The sequence below is a fragment of the Urtica dioica genome, chromosome 1, assembly GCF_054948205.1.
Source record: "Urtica dioica subsp. dioica isolate 48M chromosome 1, U.dioica_male_clone48M_v1_H2, whole genome shotgun sequence".
NCBI lineage: Eukaryota > Viridiplantae > Streptophyta > Magnoliopsida > Rosales > Urticaceae > Urtica > Urtica dioica.
The window spans coordinates 2,860,653-2,879,860 of NC_142756.1; the positions used below are offsets into that span (position 1 = coordinate 2,860,653).

At 35.5% G+C, this 19,208-nt stretch overlaps 2 protein-coding genes and 1 pseudogene across 2 annotated transcripts; all 3 read left to right on the plus strand.

The window, feature by feature from the left end:
- The first annotated feature begins 3,782 nt into the window (after positions 1-3,782).
- Positions 3,783-6,833, plus strand: LOC149406346 (UPF0481 protein At3g47200-like). The gene is made up of 3 exons (XM_089626733.1): positions 3,783-3,986; positions 4,930-6,130; positions 6,544-6,833. The coding sequence occupies exons 1-3, from the start codon at positions 3,920-3,922 to the stop codon at positions 6,659-6,661; spliced, it is 1,386 nt and encodes a 461-aa protein (XP_089482859.1). The 5' UTR covers positions 3,783-3,919; the 3' UTR covers positions 6,662-6,833.
- Positions 6,834-8,638: 1,805 nt separating this feature from the next.
- On the plus strand, positions 8,639-10,698 carry LOC149406347 (uncharacterized; annotated as a pseudogene).
- A 4,941-nt stretch (positions 10,699-15,639) lies between these two features.
- On the plus strand, positions 15,640-18,618 carry LOC149406348 (UPF0481 protein At3g47200-like). Its single transcript, XM_089625951.1, has 4 exons — positions 15,640-15,754; positions 15,850-15,924; positions 16,643-17,810; positions 18,361-18,618. Exons 2-4 carry the CDS (start codon positions 15,858-15,860, stop codon positions 18,497-18,499), a joined length of 1,374 nt encoding a protein of 457 aa, XP_089482077.1. The 5' UTR covers positions 15,640-15,754; positions 15,850-15,857; the 3' UTR covers positions 18,500-18,618.
- Positions 18,619-19,208: the final 590 nt, after the last annotated feature.

Below are 19,208 nucleotides of genomic sequence, written 5' to 3' on the forward strand. Positions count from 1 at the left end.
TAACTTAACTTGGTTGTCTACAAGAAGCTTCTCGGCTACTCGAGATTTGTTGTTTTTATGTACTAGAAAAAAAAAAAGAATGAAGGTGTGCCTGTATGTAATACAGCCCCATATACAAGCATAGTCAAAAGATAAAGACATAATAAATAAAGAGCTGGGGAATTCAGAGTCTGGTCAAGAAAGCAAAAGTTCCTTGTTCGCCACTTGGAATCATCAGCCGATGAAAAAATCTCAAACCAGCTTCTAAGTTTAAGTAGGCTTTCAACATTTATGCCTCCTTTCTCGATGAAACATTGCAAACTAAAGCATAAAGCTGAATATTTGAGCACAGCACCAAAAGACTAACTTATTAGCTTCTCTTACCTGTCATGAGATTTAAGCGATCAGATATACAAACCGAATTCTCCACTAATAATGGAAACTACAAGGTAAAGGGATCGCAAATATGAGAGGTTACTTGGGAAGATGAATGGCATATTTTACCAACCGACTCCTCCAAAAGTTAAAAATGTAGCTGGATCTCGGTGATTGGCATATTCAGTGGGAAAACTTCAATAAACACAGCTGAAAGGAAGGCTAGAGACAAATTAAATAAAGGGCGAAGAGAGTAAGAGAGAATATACAAGGATTATTTAGATTACCAGATCACAATTGGAAGAAGAATAGACAAGGATGATTTAGATTACCTGCTCAAGGCTAAAATATAGGTGGGTTGGGGAGATGAGTTTGCACTTGCTTTTACCCGAACCTTGCGACTGGTGATAAAGGCGAGCTGGATGAGCGGCTTCCATGAAAGACTTGGTTTGACGAACGGCTCGAGAGATAACACTAACCTAACAACAACCAATCAGAGAAATACAAATAACATGCAAATAAAAAAAGGGGGGTTTATTTACCTTGTTTTTCATTCCGCTCTACATTGTGTACGTTTTTCCGGTGCCTGTCTGCTTGTACGCAAAGAAGGTACAATTGAAGCCATCGAGAAATTCGTTGACAATCAGAGCAATCACTTGGTCGTAGATGGACCTTTTTTTGTGCTTTGGGGCAGAACATCTTGTGAACAAGACAAATAAATGCTATAATTTTGTTTCACGCATGCATTTATTCAACATGAACAATCGATATCAAGCCGATTTTTTTTCTCTTTCTGTTATTCACTCAAGCTCAAGTGAGAGAAATCGTTATTATCAATATTAGACCCTTAATCATATAGTCACCATTAAAAGATTCAAAGAAGAAAGCAAGAACTAAAACAGACCTAGAAAAGAATGAGAGATAGATTTACGTATCATGAAGTAAAATGGGAACCCGAAAGCAGAGATTTGCTTCGAAAAAACCGAGTAAAGAAAGGTCGCGGAGATTACCTTGCCAAACGTGAAGAGGCCATTGATTTTCTTGTTTAATGACCTTTTGCAAGACCGTGACTTCTCTCTTCTACTCAGTACACAAAACGGCCTTTTGGACTTCGGTCATCTTTGCTCAGAGTTCTGCCAATACAAGATTATTATGTAATATTCATAGTGTGTGTGTGCGCGCGCGCGTGTGTGTGTGTGTGTGAGAGAGAGAGAGAGAGAGAGAGAGAGAGAGAACAACGAACCTGCATCTCTCTTCTTCTCTCTTTTTTCTTTACTTTTTTGTGATATTTTGTCTAGGTTTTTTTTTCTTTCCTTTTTTTAGCAATACTTGCATTGCTTTTGATCCTATTTACTCACACACTCAACTTTTTTTTCCATAAATATTCAGCTATGCAGCAAATGGTACCTGAAATATCATATCACAACTCACACTTCGAAGTTTACGAGTCCTCGGACCCTGTCAATCATTTCGTAGAGAATTCAGTCCACGAAGCGTTGGGCTACACACATGGAGAACAAATGGAGAATTTATGTACTGGTATTAGAACGACAATCATGGACACCTCCAGTGAGCAAGATTTTTTTTATGGAAAAACAGAAACCTTTTATTAATAATAAAAAAGAGAGATAATTCAGCGATACGATTTTATATGTTTCTTGCAAAATAAAAACTAGGAGTTATGACCTACGAAAAAAGTTCTAGATTTGAGTCTCTAAATTGGTTGACTGATCAGTCTAATAAATTTCAAGAACCATGCAGCGCAACAGAGGAGATTGAGATCTTACTAGCGAACAGTTTCATAGTTATGCTATGATGAATAGAATTTCCCATTGATCTTCGATCTTCACGGAAATCACCGCGTCTTTCGCTCGACTTCAACCTTGAACGAGAAGAAAAAGTGACTCCGACGATCAAAAAACCGGCGCGTATCGTGGGAGGAGGGACTTTCCGGCGAAGGAGGACCAAAGAGAGAATGTGACATTTCTCGATCGCCGCTTCTACTTTCCGATAGATACTTTCTCGATCTCATTTCTTGATTTCGCGCTCAGACTCTCTCTCTCTCTCTCTCTCTCTCTCTCTCTCTCTCTCTCTCTCCCTCTCTCCGTCTTTCTTTCCTAATTATTAATTAAAACCCAGCCCTTTCTCACCACGAATTAAACCCTTCGTAATTAATACTCTCTCTCTCTCTCTCCTTCTTTTGGCGCTATAATTCGGCGGTGAATACTTTTGGGCCTATTGGATGGACTGGGCCCAAATCATGTAAATATGACAGCTGTCTAATTTGACTCGCTAAACGGCCTGTTTCCTTTATTAATAATCAAATCGTGGCAAATCTTTTATTTTTCAAAATATTGGCTGTGTTTTCGTGTTTCTGTGTTTTTAAAAAAGAATATAAGTCGAAAATAAAAGTTACTTACAAAAAATTTTAAAATATAGCTTTTGATATAATACCAGTTATCGATACATGGTATTATATCGTGTTGCAGGATTGTTCGCCGATATGCCATTGATGTACCGGCGGTATTTTGAATATTGGATTGAACTATTTCCGTTTGAGATATTTAATTAGCTTTTTTTTTTTTTTTTAGAAGGAGATATTTAATTAGTGTTGTTAAGTTGAATTGGCTGATTTTAATTTGAAAAGAAAAACTGTCTAAGATTTCATGAAACATGTGTGACATCTTGTCTATAGCCTAGACAAATCTCACCAGGTATAATATAGTCTGAATTTTGTGCAAAATTATGTTTTCGTACTTTACTTCTGATTATTTCAAAACCAAATACCTTTGTCCGACAAATAGTTGTTGCAAAATTCTAGCGAACGCACCCAACACATTGACTTCTATAAATAAAATCATTATGCCTTCGATGGCATCGAAGTTACTGATGAATTTCTAATTGATAAACCTAAAGAATGCTTGAACTACTAAAAGAATAGGGATATAAACCTAAAAAATATTTCCCTAAAAAAATAAAAACCTAAGAATTTTCATGACCTTAACACATGTATCACCGCTAAAAATGCCTGAAATATTTAGAAACGGCTCACAAAGGAACTTCTAAAGTTTGTACTGCTCCGTTAATTTACCTTCTCACAACAAATTATCAAAATGAATGCACCGTTTTTTTCTAATTGGGTTCACTGTTAAAGTAAACTATGTAAATATTTGGAATTCATCTTTTAATTTACTGCTCAAAAGGCATTAGCGGTGGGAAAGAATATAAGCAATTAATAAGCCAAGTAAAGTAATTATACCATAAATGTAGGCTTTAATTAGTTGAGAAGCTGATAATATATTCGCTCTTTAACATGCTACTTCTCACTTTAGCCTAATAAGAGTAAACTATAAGCTGTCATTAGGGTAAAGATCTCCCATCTGAAGAATGTTATATATCATTATATATAAGATAGCATATAAGATCAGAGCATAAGATCTGTCTTGTTTTATTAATACCTCGTACAGTAACCAGCTTATATCATATGATAATGAAATTATAAACAGTCACTCATTTCCACATAAACAATAAACAACCTTCATGAAGTACTATTTCTATTGAGAGGATGACAAAGGAAGATAAGAACTTGGGTGATCGGAGCATTGTCATAGCATCCACGGAAAACAAAGACGGTAATTATATATGCAATCCTTATTGTATGGCAGTAATTCCTGAAAATTATAGACAGTATTGCTAAGTAATATAGCTTTCACATAAATAGTGTCTATATATAAATAGAAACATGTTCAAAAGTGAAGTGGCAATGCCTGATGTCGCAGCATCTTAATTATTTGCTGAATTGTGTACTCCTTTTTCTACAGAAAAACTTAGACAGCTCAATTTATAGATCATATTTATCAAGAAGAAAAAAAAATGCCAACAAAACCAGTTATTTGTTAATATTAAGTGACAGAATTGTAACCTATGTTCAAGACATTGAGGATACTACAACGTTTTTATAAAATAAAAAGAAAAAACTGTCGTAGAAAATAGGTTTTTATACAACGGCTTTCTATATTGTAAAATTGCCCCATTAAAAACAAAAATTCCATGCTCTAAACTTATGTTGTATTTCTAAAAGCTACGCCTTAGCTAGTTTCAGTATTTTTTAAAATTTTGGGTATTTTAATGCAATGATATTATTTAGCTGTTTATTGATTTGATTTTGTATATCCACACGACTAGACAAACTTAACGAACAAAATCTAAGAAAATCAACAACAACAAAAGTAGCCTACAAACGACATTTAAATTGATAGCTCGTTGATTAGAAATTCAAAAAAAAAATTTATTTAGTTTATACTAAGGTGAGTGAAAAATTAATTAGGTTATCTTGAAAAAAAAAACCCTATAATTTAAGACCGTCTAAGTATTTTAGTTAGTTTAAATTCGTAGATTTACAAAATAGCTAAAATTTGTTTAAAATCAGTGAAATAGTTGAAATTTATGAAGAAAAAAAAAAGAAAAAAAAAAGTGCAAAACATCACGTCTAAATAAAAAATAAAAATAAAAATTACGCTTTTAATATATGTAAATTACTAGCTCTATCACTATTGAAAATCACAATTATTACAGTCGCAGCCGATCCAACGACGTCAGTGAAAAAATCAGCGGAAGTTAAGATCGATGTCGACGAACTTGCAAAGGGCATGGAATCAAAGATGGCTTGTATTATGTCTTTGCCTCAAAATTGTAGCATTTTCCAAGTCCCGACCATACTCTCCCGCCATAGCTCGATCTCCTACGCTCCGAACCAATTCTCGATCGGCCCATTTCACCACCAAAACGAAACCCTAAAACGCACCGAGCCAATCAAATGGAAATACCTCCGCGAACTCCTCTCCCGCCACTCGAATTTGAACAAAAACTTGCTGTCCGATTTGAACAAAGCCGTGTCCGACTCCCGGGAAGAGGCCCGACAGTACTACGCCGGCGAGTTCGAGTTCAAAGACTCCGATTTCGTCGAGCTTTTGGTGCTCGACGGATGCTTCATCGTAGAGCTTTTCCGCAAAAAAACATACGAGGGACTCCGGAAAAAAGACGACCCGATATTCACGATGCCGTGTCTGCTTCAGTTTCTTTTGCACGACTTGATATTGCTGGAGAATCAAATTCCGTGGATGGTTCTCGAGAAGCTCTTCGACAAGACCAAGGTTGAGAATACAAAGACCGAGCCGCTCGCCTCGCTCGCCGTAAAATTCTTCGGCGCCTTGTTCTCGACCAAGGCTGTGCCGCCTCTTGAAAAGCCTCTACTCGATAAGCTTAATCAAAGCAAACACATCCTCGACTTGCTCAGACGCTTGTTGATTTCTCCTCCTTTCGAGTACGAAAAACTAAAAGACGAAAAAATCGGCGACACGGTGGTGACTATGCCGTCGGCCACGAGCCTCGAAGCCTCGGGAATCAGATTCCGGCAGCGTGAATCTTCGTCCATTCTCGACATCAAATTCTGCAAGAAATCGGGGGTTTTTGAAATCCCTCAGCTGTTCGTCCAAGAGACAACACAGACGGTGTTTCGAAACCTGATCGCGCTGGAGCAGTGTTGCCCTAACTACAACACGGTGGTGACTTGCTACGCCGTGCTTCTCGACAACCTCATCAACACCCGAGCCGACATGGAAATACTTTGTAAGAGCGGCGCGATCCAGGTGTGGGTGAACTTGGACGAAGCGAGTAAGTTCTTCGACAAGCTCTACATTGACACTTACATAAAGGAAGGGTTTTATCTCGGACTCACCAAGGACGTGCATGCCTATTGCAAGAAGCCTTACCACAGGTATTGTTTCTAGGGTCCATTACGAAAATAGTCAAATTAAACATTTAACATTGCTAAATAGCCAACGTTTGGTAAATCTTAGATAAATAGTCACTTTTATACGTAAATCTTAAGTAAATAGTCACTTTTATGTATCAAACGTTGGTAATTTACCTAAGATTTAGGTCTGAAAGTGACTATTTACCTAAAATTTACTTAACGTTGGCTATTTAACAATGTCAAACATTTAAATTAGCTATTTTTTTAATTTTCTGTTGTTTCTATATTCGGCTTATATTACTTCTTTCTTCTTTTTTTCTTTTTTTTTTTGCTTGAAACAATATATAACAGCATAAAAACCACTGATTATTGTTAAACCAAATGATATGTATATTGTTAAAAAGATTCAACTAACTCATTTCTCCTTGTAACAGGTACATGAGAGTACTAAAATCAGAATATTTCCGTCACCCGTGGGCGTTTATTTCCTTTGTCGCTGTTTCTTTTGGCCTCCTTCTTACTTTCTTACAGACCTTTTATGCTATCAAGTAATTAACCGACTGATTTACAACAACATACGGTCGGATAATCCATTTGTGAAATGTCGTCTAAAGAATGATTAGCTTGTATTGTTGGACCTATTATTTCTCAAAGCCCATTACGTGGGGTTTGTAAGTGGGAAAGAATTGTGGCCCAAGTGTATTTATTTATTGGTTTAATAATAATAATGAGATAATTCATATTGGTTAATTAATAGAAGGTAAATTCCTTTTGTACCCTGATGGTGGGTCTATATAAAGAGAAACCCTAAGGATTGGTCCCCTCTCAACCTATTACGTAGTTTTCCTCTGCCATCAAAAGAAAGCTCTAAAGTCTAAAGTCTATTACATGTGGTATCAGAGCCTTGGTTGATGAATTAGATATTTTCCGATTACGTTTTTTTTTATTTCGCTGCGTTAATTATGGAATTATACTTTCTGCGATATGATGATTTATTATTTTATGGAGATCGAGTTTGGTTACTTTGTCAGTGGTGATTTAATGAACACCGAATAAAGTGTATCGGTGGTGTTTTGCCGCTAAAGAATTGCAGATTTATTAGAATTACTTTGTTTTTTTATTTTCGTTGGTTTCTGTGTATCACCGCCATTGATTTATTTGATATAGGCGAGGTGCTCTTACGTTTTATGTTTGCTTGCACCCAATTAAAGTAGGGTTTGTGATATTTAATTCACAGTCGGTGCTATTGTTTGATACGGATAGAAAATATGCAATTTTATTTATTCATCACGATCATGCATTTTCTTTTGCGATTACGAAATTGATAGTTTGACAGATCGTACCCTAGCCTTTTTCGATGTGTTATTATTGTTTGCCCTGAGATAATAATGGTTTGTCAGTAAAATAATATCGTTGCATATAATTGAATGAAAAGGCTTACTGAAAGTTTGCATTATGATATTCTTTTGAAAATCGTGAATCATATTCACACATATCAATTGGTGTATATTAAATGGTAGAGTCATCATGACGTTTATGTGGCAAATTTACGGGATTGATTACTATTATGCATTATTAGTTTTTTGTTGATCTGATTCTTGAATTCTTTCACCGATTAATGTTTTTCGGCCAATCTTGTAGTCATGGAAATTCAATTACCTTTATTGGAAAGATCTATAATAGCACATGGGTAGGCTTTAGAATTCATTATGACCTTCGTACCTCTGATGCTTGAAGAAACTGATAAGCAGTGATACATAATATGTTGTTATTCTTAAAGTATATTGATATGCTTGAAGAAATTTATTCAAGGACTATATGCTTATCTCGATTTAATTATTATTCAATTCAAGTGTAATCAGTTTATTGCCTATCAAGGATACTATGAATATCACGTTATTGTATATCATGAATGTCTTTATTCATAAAGTTTGATTTTGCATTAAGTTGTATGATATTACCGAATCGTATAATGTCCATTCACTATTTTGTTTGATATCTATACATTATGTTCAATTTGTTAGTCACCAAAGTGACCGAATTAGAAAAGTTTAAGATATCAAATTAAAATAAATTCAATTACTCATGTTTATGTGATGCTTTTAAGTTAAATGACATTATGGTACTTTTTTTAAAGTTTGTCATGAGTAACTTGAAGTTCATGGTTATAAAACATTTCGGATCGCCCAAAGGTTGATCATTAATTTTATAATCATGAACATTATCGTGGTATATATTGATGTGCTTAGTTAGATATGTTTAGTATATCCAAAGATTACAAATATGTCTAATTTAAGTACTTCGAATGCCAATTATGTGAAAATTTATTTTAGCATCAATTATGTTTACCTTATCGTATATATTGTTGATCTGCCCAAAGGTGACTTCAATATATACCTTATGTTTATTTCACGTATTCTGAATCTGAATTATGGATTAGGTTTATTACTCAAAGCATTAATGTGTGAGCATATACTATTTATTTTTTGTAGCCTTTTATTTTTTCATGTTTATCTTCATTCGCAAGCCATGTCTCTTATTAAGTTCAATGGTCTTAATTTCTCTGAATGGTCTGAACAAGTTCAGTTTCACCTCGGTGTTCTGGATCTTGATTTGGCACTCTTAAGTGAGAAACCTGTTGCTCTAATTGATGCTAGCAGCGTTGACCAAAGATCATTCCGTAAAGCTTGGGAAAGATCTAACAGACTGAGCCTAATGTTTATGCGAATGACTGTAGAAGACAACATCAAGTCCACATTTAAGAAAACTGAAAAATGCTGAGGAATTTATGAAGTTTGTGGAAGAAAGCTCTCAGTCCGACTCGGTTGATAAGTCACGCGCTGGGGCACTAATGGGTAGGTTAACCACCATGAAGTTTGATGGTTCTCGTACCATGCATGAGCATGTTGTCGAAATGAAGAACATTGCAGCAAGAATGAAGACCATGGGAATGGAAGTGAATGAAAATTTCCTAGTAATGTTCATCCTCAATTCCTTACCTCCTGAGTATGGCACATTTCACGTGCATTACAACACTCTGAAGGATAAATGGAATGTGCATGAATTACAAAGTATGCTCATTCAAGAGGAAGCGAGGCTTAAGAAATCGGGAAATCATTCTGCCAATCTCGTTGGTCATAAAGGAGCTAGAAAGAAACCATGGAAGACTGGAAATGGCAAGCAAGGACTACCAAAGCTTAATGAGTCATCTGCCCAAATCCACAAGAAGGAACAAAGCAATGATGTGTATCGGTTCTGTAAAAAGACTGGACACTGGCAGAAAGATTGCCTGAAACATAAGGCATGCTTCGAAAGAAAGGGTAAGCCTAGTGTTTTTGTATGTTTCGAATAAAATTTGGCTGAAGCTCCTTATAATACTTGATGGATTTCTTCTGGTTGTACATGTCATCGGCTCACTTGTGGCATAAATGTCTGGGTCATATATCCAAAGAAAGAATCGAAAGGTTGGCAAACAATGATATCCTACCTGATTTGGATTGACTGATCTTGGAGTTTGTGTTTAGTGTATCAAGGGAAAGCACACAAGACACACGCTTAAGAAAGTAGCCACAAGAAGCTCACAGCTCCTTCAAATTATACATACCGACATTTGTGGGCCATATAACGTTCCATCACTTGGTGGGAAAAGGTATTTCATCACTTTTATCGACGACTTTTCACGTTATGGATATGTCTATTTGTTGCATGAAAAATCTCAATCGGTAGATACCCTAGAGGTGTTTGTCAATGAAGTTGGAAGACAATTAGATAGAAAGGTGAAAATTATCAGGTCTGGCAGAGGTGGTGAATACTATGGAAGATATGATGAAAGTGGACAGTGCCCTAGTCCATTTGCTAAGTTCCTAGAAAGCCGTGGCATCTGTGCCCAATACACTATGCCAGGAACACCACAACAAAATGGTGTAGCAGAAAGGCGTAATCGTACTTTAATGGATATGGTTAGGAGTATGTTAAGCAATTCTTCTTTACCCAAATCTTTGTGGATGCATGCTTTAAAGACCGCTGTATATTTATTGAACAGGGTTCCCAGTAAGGCAGTTCCTAAGACACCTTTTGAACTGTGAACGGGAAGAAAACCTAGTTTAAGGCACCTGCATGTTTTTGGTTGCCCAGCGGAAGTAAGAATTTATAATCCACATGAAAGGAAACTGGACTCAAGAACAATCAGTGGTTTCTTCATTGGTTATCCAGAAAAATCTAAAGGGTATCGATTCTATTGTCCTAACCATAGTACGAGAATTGTTGAAACTGGTAATGCTAGGTTCATCGAAAATGGTGAAGTCAGTGGGAGTTTGGAACCACGTAATGTGGAAATCCAAGAAGTTAGAGTGCAAGTACCTTTGCCTCTACCTTCTTCTCAAGTTGTTGTTCCTGTTCATGTTGACCATGATAATGATTTGCAAGAACAACAAATTAACGACCAAGAACCATTGAATGATGTCGTACCAAATGAACCTATCATAGATGAACCACAAGAAGTCGCATTAAGAAGATCTGTAAGAGAACGAAGATCCGCTATTTCTGATGATTATGTGGTTTATCTACAAGAGTCGGAATACGACTTATGAATTGATAATGATCCAGTTTCGTTTTCACAAGCCATAGAAAATGAGAATTCTATTAAGTGGTTAGATGCCATGAAAGAAGAGCTAAAATCAATGGATCACAACGAAGTTTGGGACCTTGTTGAATTGCCTGAAGGTTGTAAACGAGTCGGGTGCAAGTGGTTCTTCAAGACCAAGCTTGACTTAAATGGCAATATCGAAAGACACAAGGCTCGACTCGTTGCCAAAGGTTTTACTCAGAAAGATGGTGTTGATTACAAGGAGACTTTTGCACCTGTCTCTAAAAAGGACTCTTTAAGGATCGTTATGGCTATGGTAGCTCATTATGATTTAGAGCTCCATCAAATGGATGTGAAAACTGCTTTTCTGAATGGGAATTTAGATGAAGAAGTGTTCATGGATCAGCCTGAAGGTTTTGTGGTTGACGGAAAGGAACATATGGTATTTATATTGAAGAAGTCAATATATGGACTTAAACAAGCTTCCCGACAATGGTATCTCAAGTTCAACGATACCATCACATCTTTTGGATTTAAGGAAAACATCGTTGATCGATGTATATATCTGAAGATCAGTGGGAGTAAGTTTATAATTCTGATTTTGTATGTTGACGACATCTTGCTTGCTTCTAACGATCTTGGTTTATTACGTCAAACCAAAGATTTTCTCTCTAAGAATTTTGAAATGAAGATATGAGTGAGGCATCCTATGTGATCGGGATAGAAATATCTCGTGATGGATCACAAGGATGGTTGGGATTGTCTCAGAAAGCATATATTGATAAAGTTCTAGAGAGATTCAAGATGGACAAATGGAAGAATTATTTATGATCATTGGAAGGCTGCAAAGAAAGTACTGAGGTATCTGCAAGGATTGACGGATCGTATGCTCACTTATAAAAATCTAATAACCTCGAGTTGATTGGAAATTCAGATTCAGATTTTTCCGAATACGTGGATTATAGAAACACCACTTTCGGCTATTTGTTCCTTTCAATCGAATGAGCAATTTAATGAAAAATAGTGCAATGCATAATGATTGCATGCACTATGAAAGTTGAATTCATAGCATGCTTTGAGGCTACAGTTCATGGCTTATGAATGTGGAACTTTATTTCACGACTTGGAATTGTCGACACTATCGCCAAGCCGCTGAAAATTTAATGTTAATTCCGCAACAATCTTCTTTTCCATTAATGACAAGTATTAGAAAGGTGCTAACCATATGGAATTAAGATACTATGTCGTTAAAGAAGAAATTCGAAAACAAAAATGTGTCAATCAATCACATTAGCACAAAACTTATGGTTGCAGATCCATTAACGAAATGATTGGCCCCAAAGGCATTTACTGAACATGTCGAAAGAATGGGGATCATTTGATGTCATCATTGATGTTATTTCTATGTTTTATGTGATTGACACTTTTGAGCTCGTTTATTTTGTTTCCGATATGAAGTAATGAATCTTGTTTTATTTTATGATTAGTATATACATGAATGTATTATATGATCAAGATTCGGACCATTATGAATACCTTATTATGTGTCTTATTAAGTGTGAATCTAGTATTGTGATACATGGAAGGGACTATGTCGACAAATTGACGTACGACCGCTATGATCCTTATTAGTTCTCACGCTTGATAATGACTTTATGATGTAACCGATATTATGATGGATTTATCTTATACTATGCGCACTTATGTTTTATTATTAAGCTACATGGTATGCAATGACACATGGGCCAAGTGGGAGAATGTTGGACCTATTATTTCTCAAAGCCCATTACGTGGGGTTTGTAAGTGGGAAAGAATTGTGGCCCAAGTGTATTTACTTATTGGTTTAATAATAATAATGAGATAATTCCTATTGGTTAATTAATAGAAGGTAAATTCCTATTGTACCCTGATGGTGGGTCTATATAAAGAGAAACCCTAAGGATTGGTCTCCTCTCAACCTATTACGTAGTTTTCCTCTGCCATCAAAAGAAAGTTCTAAAGTCTAAAGAGGTCAAGAGAGAGAAACCAATTCCGGTGATTATCCGCTGCCGTCACCGTCGCTCTCGTCATGGATCGAGGTAGGTTTTTCTCAATCCCTAATGTTCTGTGAAAATCATCTAGTTCTAAGATCTTGGCTAATTAGGATCGTTTAAATTATGCTTACATGTATTGCCTCCGTATTATTGAGTTTTGTCTTTCACTAGATACGGTCTATCTTTGGCTCTATCCCAGCTCAGAGCTCGGGACATGAGACCTCCAAACCAAAGTTCAACCAGCGCATACCGAGCTCAGTCCTTACAATTGATTGGGCCCAAAGCAAAATATATAGAAGTGTTTGTTTACAAATAATCATCTTTTATGAAATATTAGTTTGTTTTTTTATTTATAAACACAGTTATTTTTTGTTTTAAAAGCGAAATCAATGAGTGTAAAGTGCTTTCAGTCTATTGAGATTGAGATTCTTATCTCAGATGCTCTGCGTTTTCCTTTTACTTAGTTGCTTATACGCCAAGTAAGAGCTTTGTTTTTGTTTAGTTTATTGGATTGTCGTTTGGGTCTGATAAACGACGACGTTCCTTTTTTTTTTTCTTTTCTTTTTCTTCATAACGACAGCGTTTTGTTTAAATTATGATCGTTATGTTAGTGAACACTGTTTAGCTTGAGCTTAGTGTGTGTGTATATATATATATATATATACATACTTGTATTTCCTTTATTTTTGGTTTAATGAGAAATAAAGATTCAATCGAGGTATTTCAAATCTTCTGTGTTCATCCTCTTTCTCTCCCCTAAATTCTCTCGTTCATCTTCTACAATCGCTCGATTGTAAAACAATCCTAAAAACGTAATCTGATTTTTGTTTTTTGGTTTTCCTACTTGAATTTTATTCATTATGTGAATGGTTGTTTTTTTTTAACTAATTAGATTTTATTGACATTTATTCTTATTTTTATATTTTTCAAATTAAATAAAGGAAATTTTGGTCATCTCTAGTTAACTTAATTGGCTTAGTGGTTAATTATTTAAGACTTTCAAAATTATGACTATTTTGCAAATAGGCAAACTTAATCTGGGCTATTTTCCTTCATCATCTTTATTCATATCATAATCATCGCGGTAATTCTTTTAGCTTCGTACTATATATATATATATATATATATATATATATATATATATATATATTATGTCGTCATTTTTCATACGAGAAGAACGGCACTTTGATGATAAAAGACGACGAATTAACGACAAAAAAGACATCAGAAATCCAAGAAAACAAACGACTTGGTCCAACAAAGCAGCCCCAATCCCAAGACTCTCGGTCGGATCACCTACCTCACCTCGCGCCCAGGCAAGGCGCCTTACACCTTCCTCGCCCGAGTGAAAATGTTCGCACTTGCCGCACCCCGGGCTCAAGGAGCTTCCAAGGTCGCCCAAAACACTTCCAAGCTTGTCCATAACCTCCAAACCTTATAAATACACTGTCATATATATCACTCCAGAGTATAGGTCAGTCTCACCAAGATAAATCAATGCCAAAATTCTCTCTCTCAATCCTTATTTTCTCTTTCTATACCCTAGCAACAAGATGAGACCCCACCTCACTTAGCTTCTCGGACTCATGCTGTACGTTGGAGTACGGATCAAGAGAAATCTATTTGCGCCCTTTTTTAACTCATAATTTTCTCGTCTATATGAGGTTACAAAGACCGAAAAACTTACTTTCTGACGAAAAAGGGAATATCATGTTAGGATTTATCCCCAAATCCTCATCTAATCAGAAAACAAAAATAATCGCAAAGAACAAATAACACGCACATATTTATTATGGTTCACTTTCATATTAACTTTGCAGTTACATTAATTTTTCCCCTGCAGATTTTAACTAAAACTTAAATCGAGAAAAAAAAAGTGTTTACAACTCTCTTGCGCTCTACAAAGAATCGGTGCGTAGGAAATCAGCATCGTAAGGTCTTCAGTCATCACCTCGGCGATCGATTAAACTTCACAACTCTAACCGATCAAGACTGACAGCAGTCATCCTCACCTCGGTCTAATGACCCTTGAGGATTATGGCCAGTGACGGATCTAGGTGGGGACCAAGGTGAGCCAATTTCCCCCCTCAATTTTAAAAATTATTTTTTAACCCCAAATTTTTATACTTTTTTATAATTTTACCCCTAAATTTTATTAATAATTATGTTTTTTACCCAAATTTGTAAGTTTTTTTCAATAATGCCTCTCCTAAAAAATATTTCTCAAATTTGCCCCCCTTGATTGAAATCCTGGCTCCGTCACTGATTATGGCATTTTGGGTTTTACGGTTTTACCATTCATAACCACGGTATTCTCGGACCACAAAAAAATGATCTCACATTCTCGTCGTGGTTTCGAGTAACTTAGAGATCATGTCATTTTGGGTTATCTTTCATAGTTACGATCCTTTCGATGTCACCAGACAAACAACGTAGACCTCAACAGTGCGTTTGGTATCTAGAATCCATCTTTTGCAGTGTCACGTGTCTCCCGTATTGTTAGATCTAGAAAAGGGCATTCACAATGTGTATATTTTCAAACGTGTCTGTACAGCTAAGAAAATGCTTCAAATTTGTCTTTTTCCCCTTTAAAGAGGAATTTGTGTTTCGGAAAATAAAAAAGGATAAGCAATAGAACCAAGTAAAGTAAATATACCATACCGATGTTTACTTTCGATGAGAAAGCGAACATATGGCACTAAATAAAGTCACGAAACTGAAGATTTATTCGCTCTTAACGTGTTACATCGCACTTTATTCTAATAACTCATCGGTTTTTTTTATATAATAATGTTCTATATAATTATAAAAAGCTAGCATTGGATTTATCTCCTTTTTCATTTATTTGAGATAGAATCTATTATATGTATGAAATATTATTTTTGTAATTCACGAAATTGAAGATATAGCTCTTCAACAGTTGCTTTTCACTTTATTCTAAGAGTACACTATAAAACGCTCAGGAAAGAAGTTTCCCATCTGAATGATTTATAAATCTTGGATATCTTTTATCTCGTTTTATAAACAGTACGTATACATTGAACAGATAAATAATGAAGTTATAAACAGTCACTTATTTTGGATTAATTTGTTGTACTTATGCATATGCAATATTCTTTCAGTTGAGGGGATGACGAAGCAAGAAAAGCTCTCGGGAGATCAGAGCATTGTCATAAATTCGACAGAGAACAAAGCCGGTAATTTATAATATCTCTTTATATACTTAAATATAGTTCTTCAAGTTAATATAGTCCATGAGAGGTCCAAATTGTTATTGTTATAATAATCAAACTATTATTGTTCAAATATATATGCCAGATGTATTTGAACATGTCTTTAGATTTTGTAGCTTTGGGTTGTTAGTATTATTATTATCATCATCATTATTATTATTATTATTGTACCCTAATAATAATGAAACGGCATTTTTTTATCTTTAGAATTTGTAGCTTTGAGGTATTGAATTTTTAGATGCCACGTATATAAAATATGGCTATTTTATTAAAAAAAAAAAAAATTATTGGCTACTTGAAAATCCTAAAATTTGAAGTGGCCTAATTTATGTAATTTATTTTGAGTCCATACATAATTAAGTGAATAAGTATTAATTTATAATAATGGCAAATGATAATTTTATTTACTTTCTTTATGATACTCGTTATTATTTAATTAGTAAATAGTCGATAAAAATACAGCTAAACTTTTGATGTTTTATTAGTTTTAATATTTTTTATTTCAAATTAATTGAATATGCTTAACACGGCTGTAACAATTTTATGGCCGTCTTCGTACTAATTCGAGGTCGTAAGTTCAAGTCGCACTTGGAAAAATTTGCCTACATTAACTAATCATATATTAGTTTGAGGTCTTGAGTTCGAGCCAGTTTACTAATCGCGTACTAAATACACTTCCTAGAATTATCTGAAGTCAAGATCGATGTCGACGAATTGGCAAAGGGCATGGAATCGGAGATGGCTCGTAACATGTCCATGCCTCTAGGATGTAGCATCTTCCAAGTTCCGACCATACTTTCCCGCCATAACCCGACCTCCTACGTTCCAGACCAGTTTTCAATCGGCCCGTTTCACCACCAAAACAAAACCCTAAAACGCACCGAGCCAATCAAATGGAAATACCTCCGCGACCTACTCTCCCGCCACTCGAATTTGAACAAAAACTTGTTGTCCGATTTGAGCAACGCCGTGTCGGACTCCCGGGAAGAGGCATGGGAACACTACGCCGGAGCGATCGGGTTAGAACCTTCCGAATTCGTCAAGCTCTTGGTTCTCGACGGCTGTTTCATCGTAGAGCTTTTCCGCAAAAAAGCGTACGAGAGTCTCCGAACGAACGACGACCCGATATCATCCATGTCTTGTCTCCACCAGTTTCTCTTGCACGACTTGATTTTGCTCGAGAATCAAATGCCGTGGACGGTGCTCGAGAAGCTCTTCAACATGACCAAGATTAAATCCATAGACGAAAAGCCGCTCGCCCAAATTGCCGTCGAATTCTTCGGCGCGATATTCTCCACGAAGTCCTCGCCGTTTCTCAGCAAGGACCTACTCGATAAGCTTAAGAAAAGCAAACACATCCTCGACTTGCTCAGATGCTTGTTGATCTTTCCGTTCGACTACATCAAGTTGAAAGACACGGATCACTACGACTCCGTGGCGTCTATGCAGTCGGCCACGAGCCTCAAAGCCTCCGGAATCATATTCCGGCGGGGAGAATCGACGTCTATTTTAGACCTCAATTTTTGCAAGAAGACCGGGGTGTTCGAAATCCCTCAGCTGTTCATCCAAGAGACCACGGAGACCGTGTTTCGGAACTTGATCGCGCTCGAGCAGTGTTGCCCTAATTACGACAGTGTGGTGACTTGCTACGCTGTGCTTCTCGACAACCTCATCAACACCCGAGCCGACATGGAAGCGCTTTGCAAGAGCGGGGCGGTCGAGACGTGGCTGAACGTCGACGATGCGAGTAAGTTTTTCGAAAAGCTTTACCTCGGGACTTACATCAAGGAAGGGTTTTACCTCAGACTTACCAAGGATGTGCGTGAGTACTGCAAGGAGCCTTGCCACAGGTACGTATTAGCTTTATTAATTCATCAACTTATTTCTTGTCTATTTTTAAATATCTACACTGAAAATACTTCTGATAATGTTAGCAGTACAGTGAACTTAAATTAAAAGAACCAATACGTTAAAAAAAAACCCCCATATTATATAGTTGTTTTGAATGGTAGAAAATATGAACTAACAAATGTCATCCAAACAAATTAGTGATTTTAATAACAAACTAACTTAATTAGAGTTTTTTTAATCATGTTTTAATGTTTATTTTAAGATGTTTTTAATGTTTTAAATTGTAGCATTTGTAATAGTGTGCATGTAATACTAAATCTATACTAGGCAGGCAATCAAAAAAATACCTTATAATTTAAAAATAGAGATACTATCCTGAACAAGAACATAATATCTTTGCTTTGTTCAACTTCAACCAAATCACGCGAACCACATCAGCATAGGAATAGTAGGAACAATATTCTTAACATACTATGGTTATTAATAAGATATATTCAACTTTTTTTTTTTTGCTGCAAGATTCGACTAAGTTATTTCTCATAATAACAGGTACATGAGAATACTCAGATCCCAATATTTCAGTCACCCGTGGGCGTTTATTTCCTTTGTCGCTGCTTCTTTTGCTCTCATTCTGACCTTCTTGCAGACCTTTTATACGATAAATGGAACGGATAAAAAAAAATTGTGATGAAGTTAAGTCAAGTTCAATGTAATACTTAGTAATGCTTGCGTGTAATTCATGTACGTACTGATTCTCTTGTGATATATTCTTCAAAACCACCATTTTATATATATATATATATATATATATATATATATATATATGTGTGTGTGTGTGTATATATATATATATGTGTATATATATATATATATATATATATATATAAATCACCATGTTTTATTATTGCTTTTTTGCATCAAATAAGAACGTTGGCTATTTATTTAAAATTTACGTTTGAAAGTAATTATTTATCTAAAATTTACCAAACGTTGGTTATCTAACAATGTCAAACGTTTAAATTTTAAATTGACTATTTTTCTAATTTTTTATTAATTCAAATAGTAAAAAATAAAAAGAGTTAAGTAAGTGTATAAATTGCTGGATATGGTCGCTAAATCAAAACATTACAACAAAAAATAAAGAACAAAATATACTAAAAAAACACCAAAAGTCTGGATATTTGTGGTAATGTTTACTTTCTTTGAATGAGATTAAAAGAAGGGTAATATAGCTAAATAGCCACCCATATTTAGACAGTTTTGGATTTGGTCAACATTCTGTTAATTTCGTGTTAATAGCCAGCACCATTTATTTACACACTGTCAAAATACCAAAAAGACCTTACATGTTCCCGCCCACTATAATACTGAAAATTAAATGCATTTAAAACACAATA

Coding starts and splice junctions, on each gene's coding strand:
- LOC149406346 (XM_089626733.1), top strand. CDS start 3,920: ATGACAAAGGAAGATAAGAACTTGGGTGATCGGAGCATTGTCATAGCA. Junction 3,987..4,929: donor ATCCACGGAAAACAAAGACG/GTAATTATATAT, acceptor CAATTATTACAG/TCGCAGCCGATCCAACGACG. Junction 6,131..6,543: donor TGCAAGAAGCCTTACCACAG/GTATTGTTTCTA, acceptor TCCTTGTAACAG/GTACATGAGAGTACTAAAAT.
- LOC149406348 (XM_089625951.1), top strand. CDS start 15,858: ATGACGAAGCAAGAAAAGCTCTCGGGAGATCAGAGCATTGTCATAAAT. Junction 15,925..16,642: donor TTCGACAGAGAACAAAGCCG/GTAATTTATAAT, acceptor TACACTTCCTAG/AATTATCTGAAGTCAAGATC. Junction 17,811..18,360: donor TGCAAGGAGCCTTGCCACAG/GTACGTATTAGC, acceptor TCATAATAACAG/GTACATGAGAATACTCAGAT.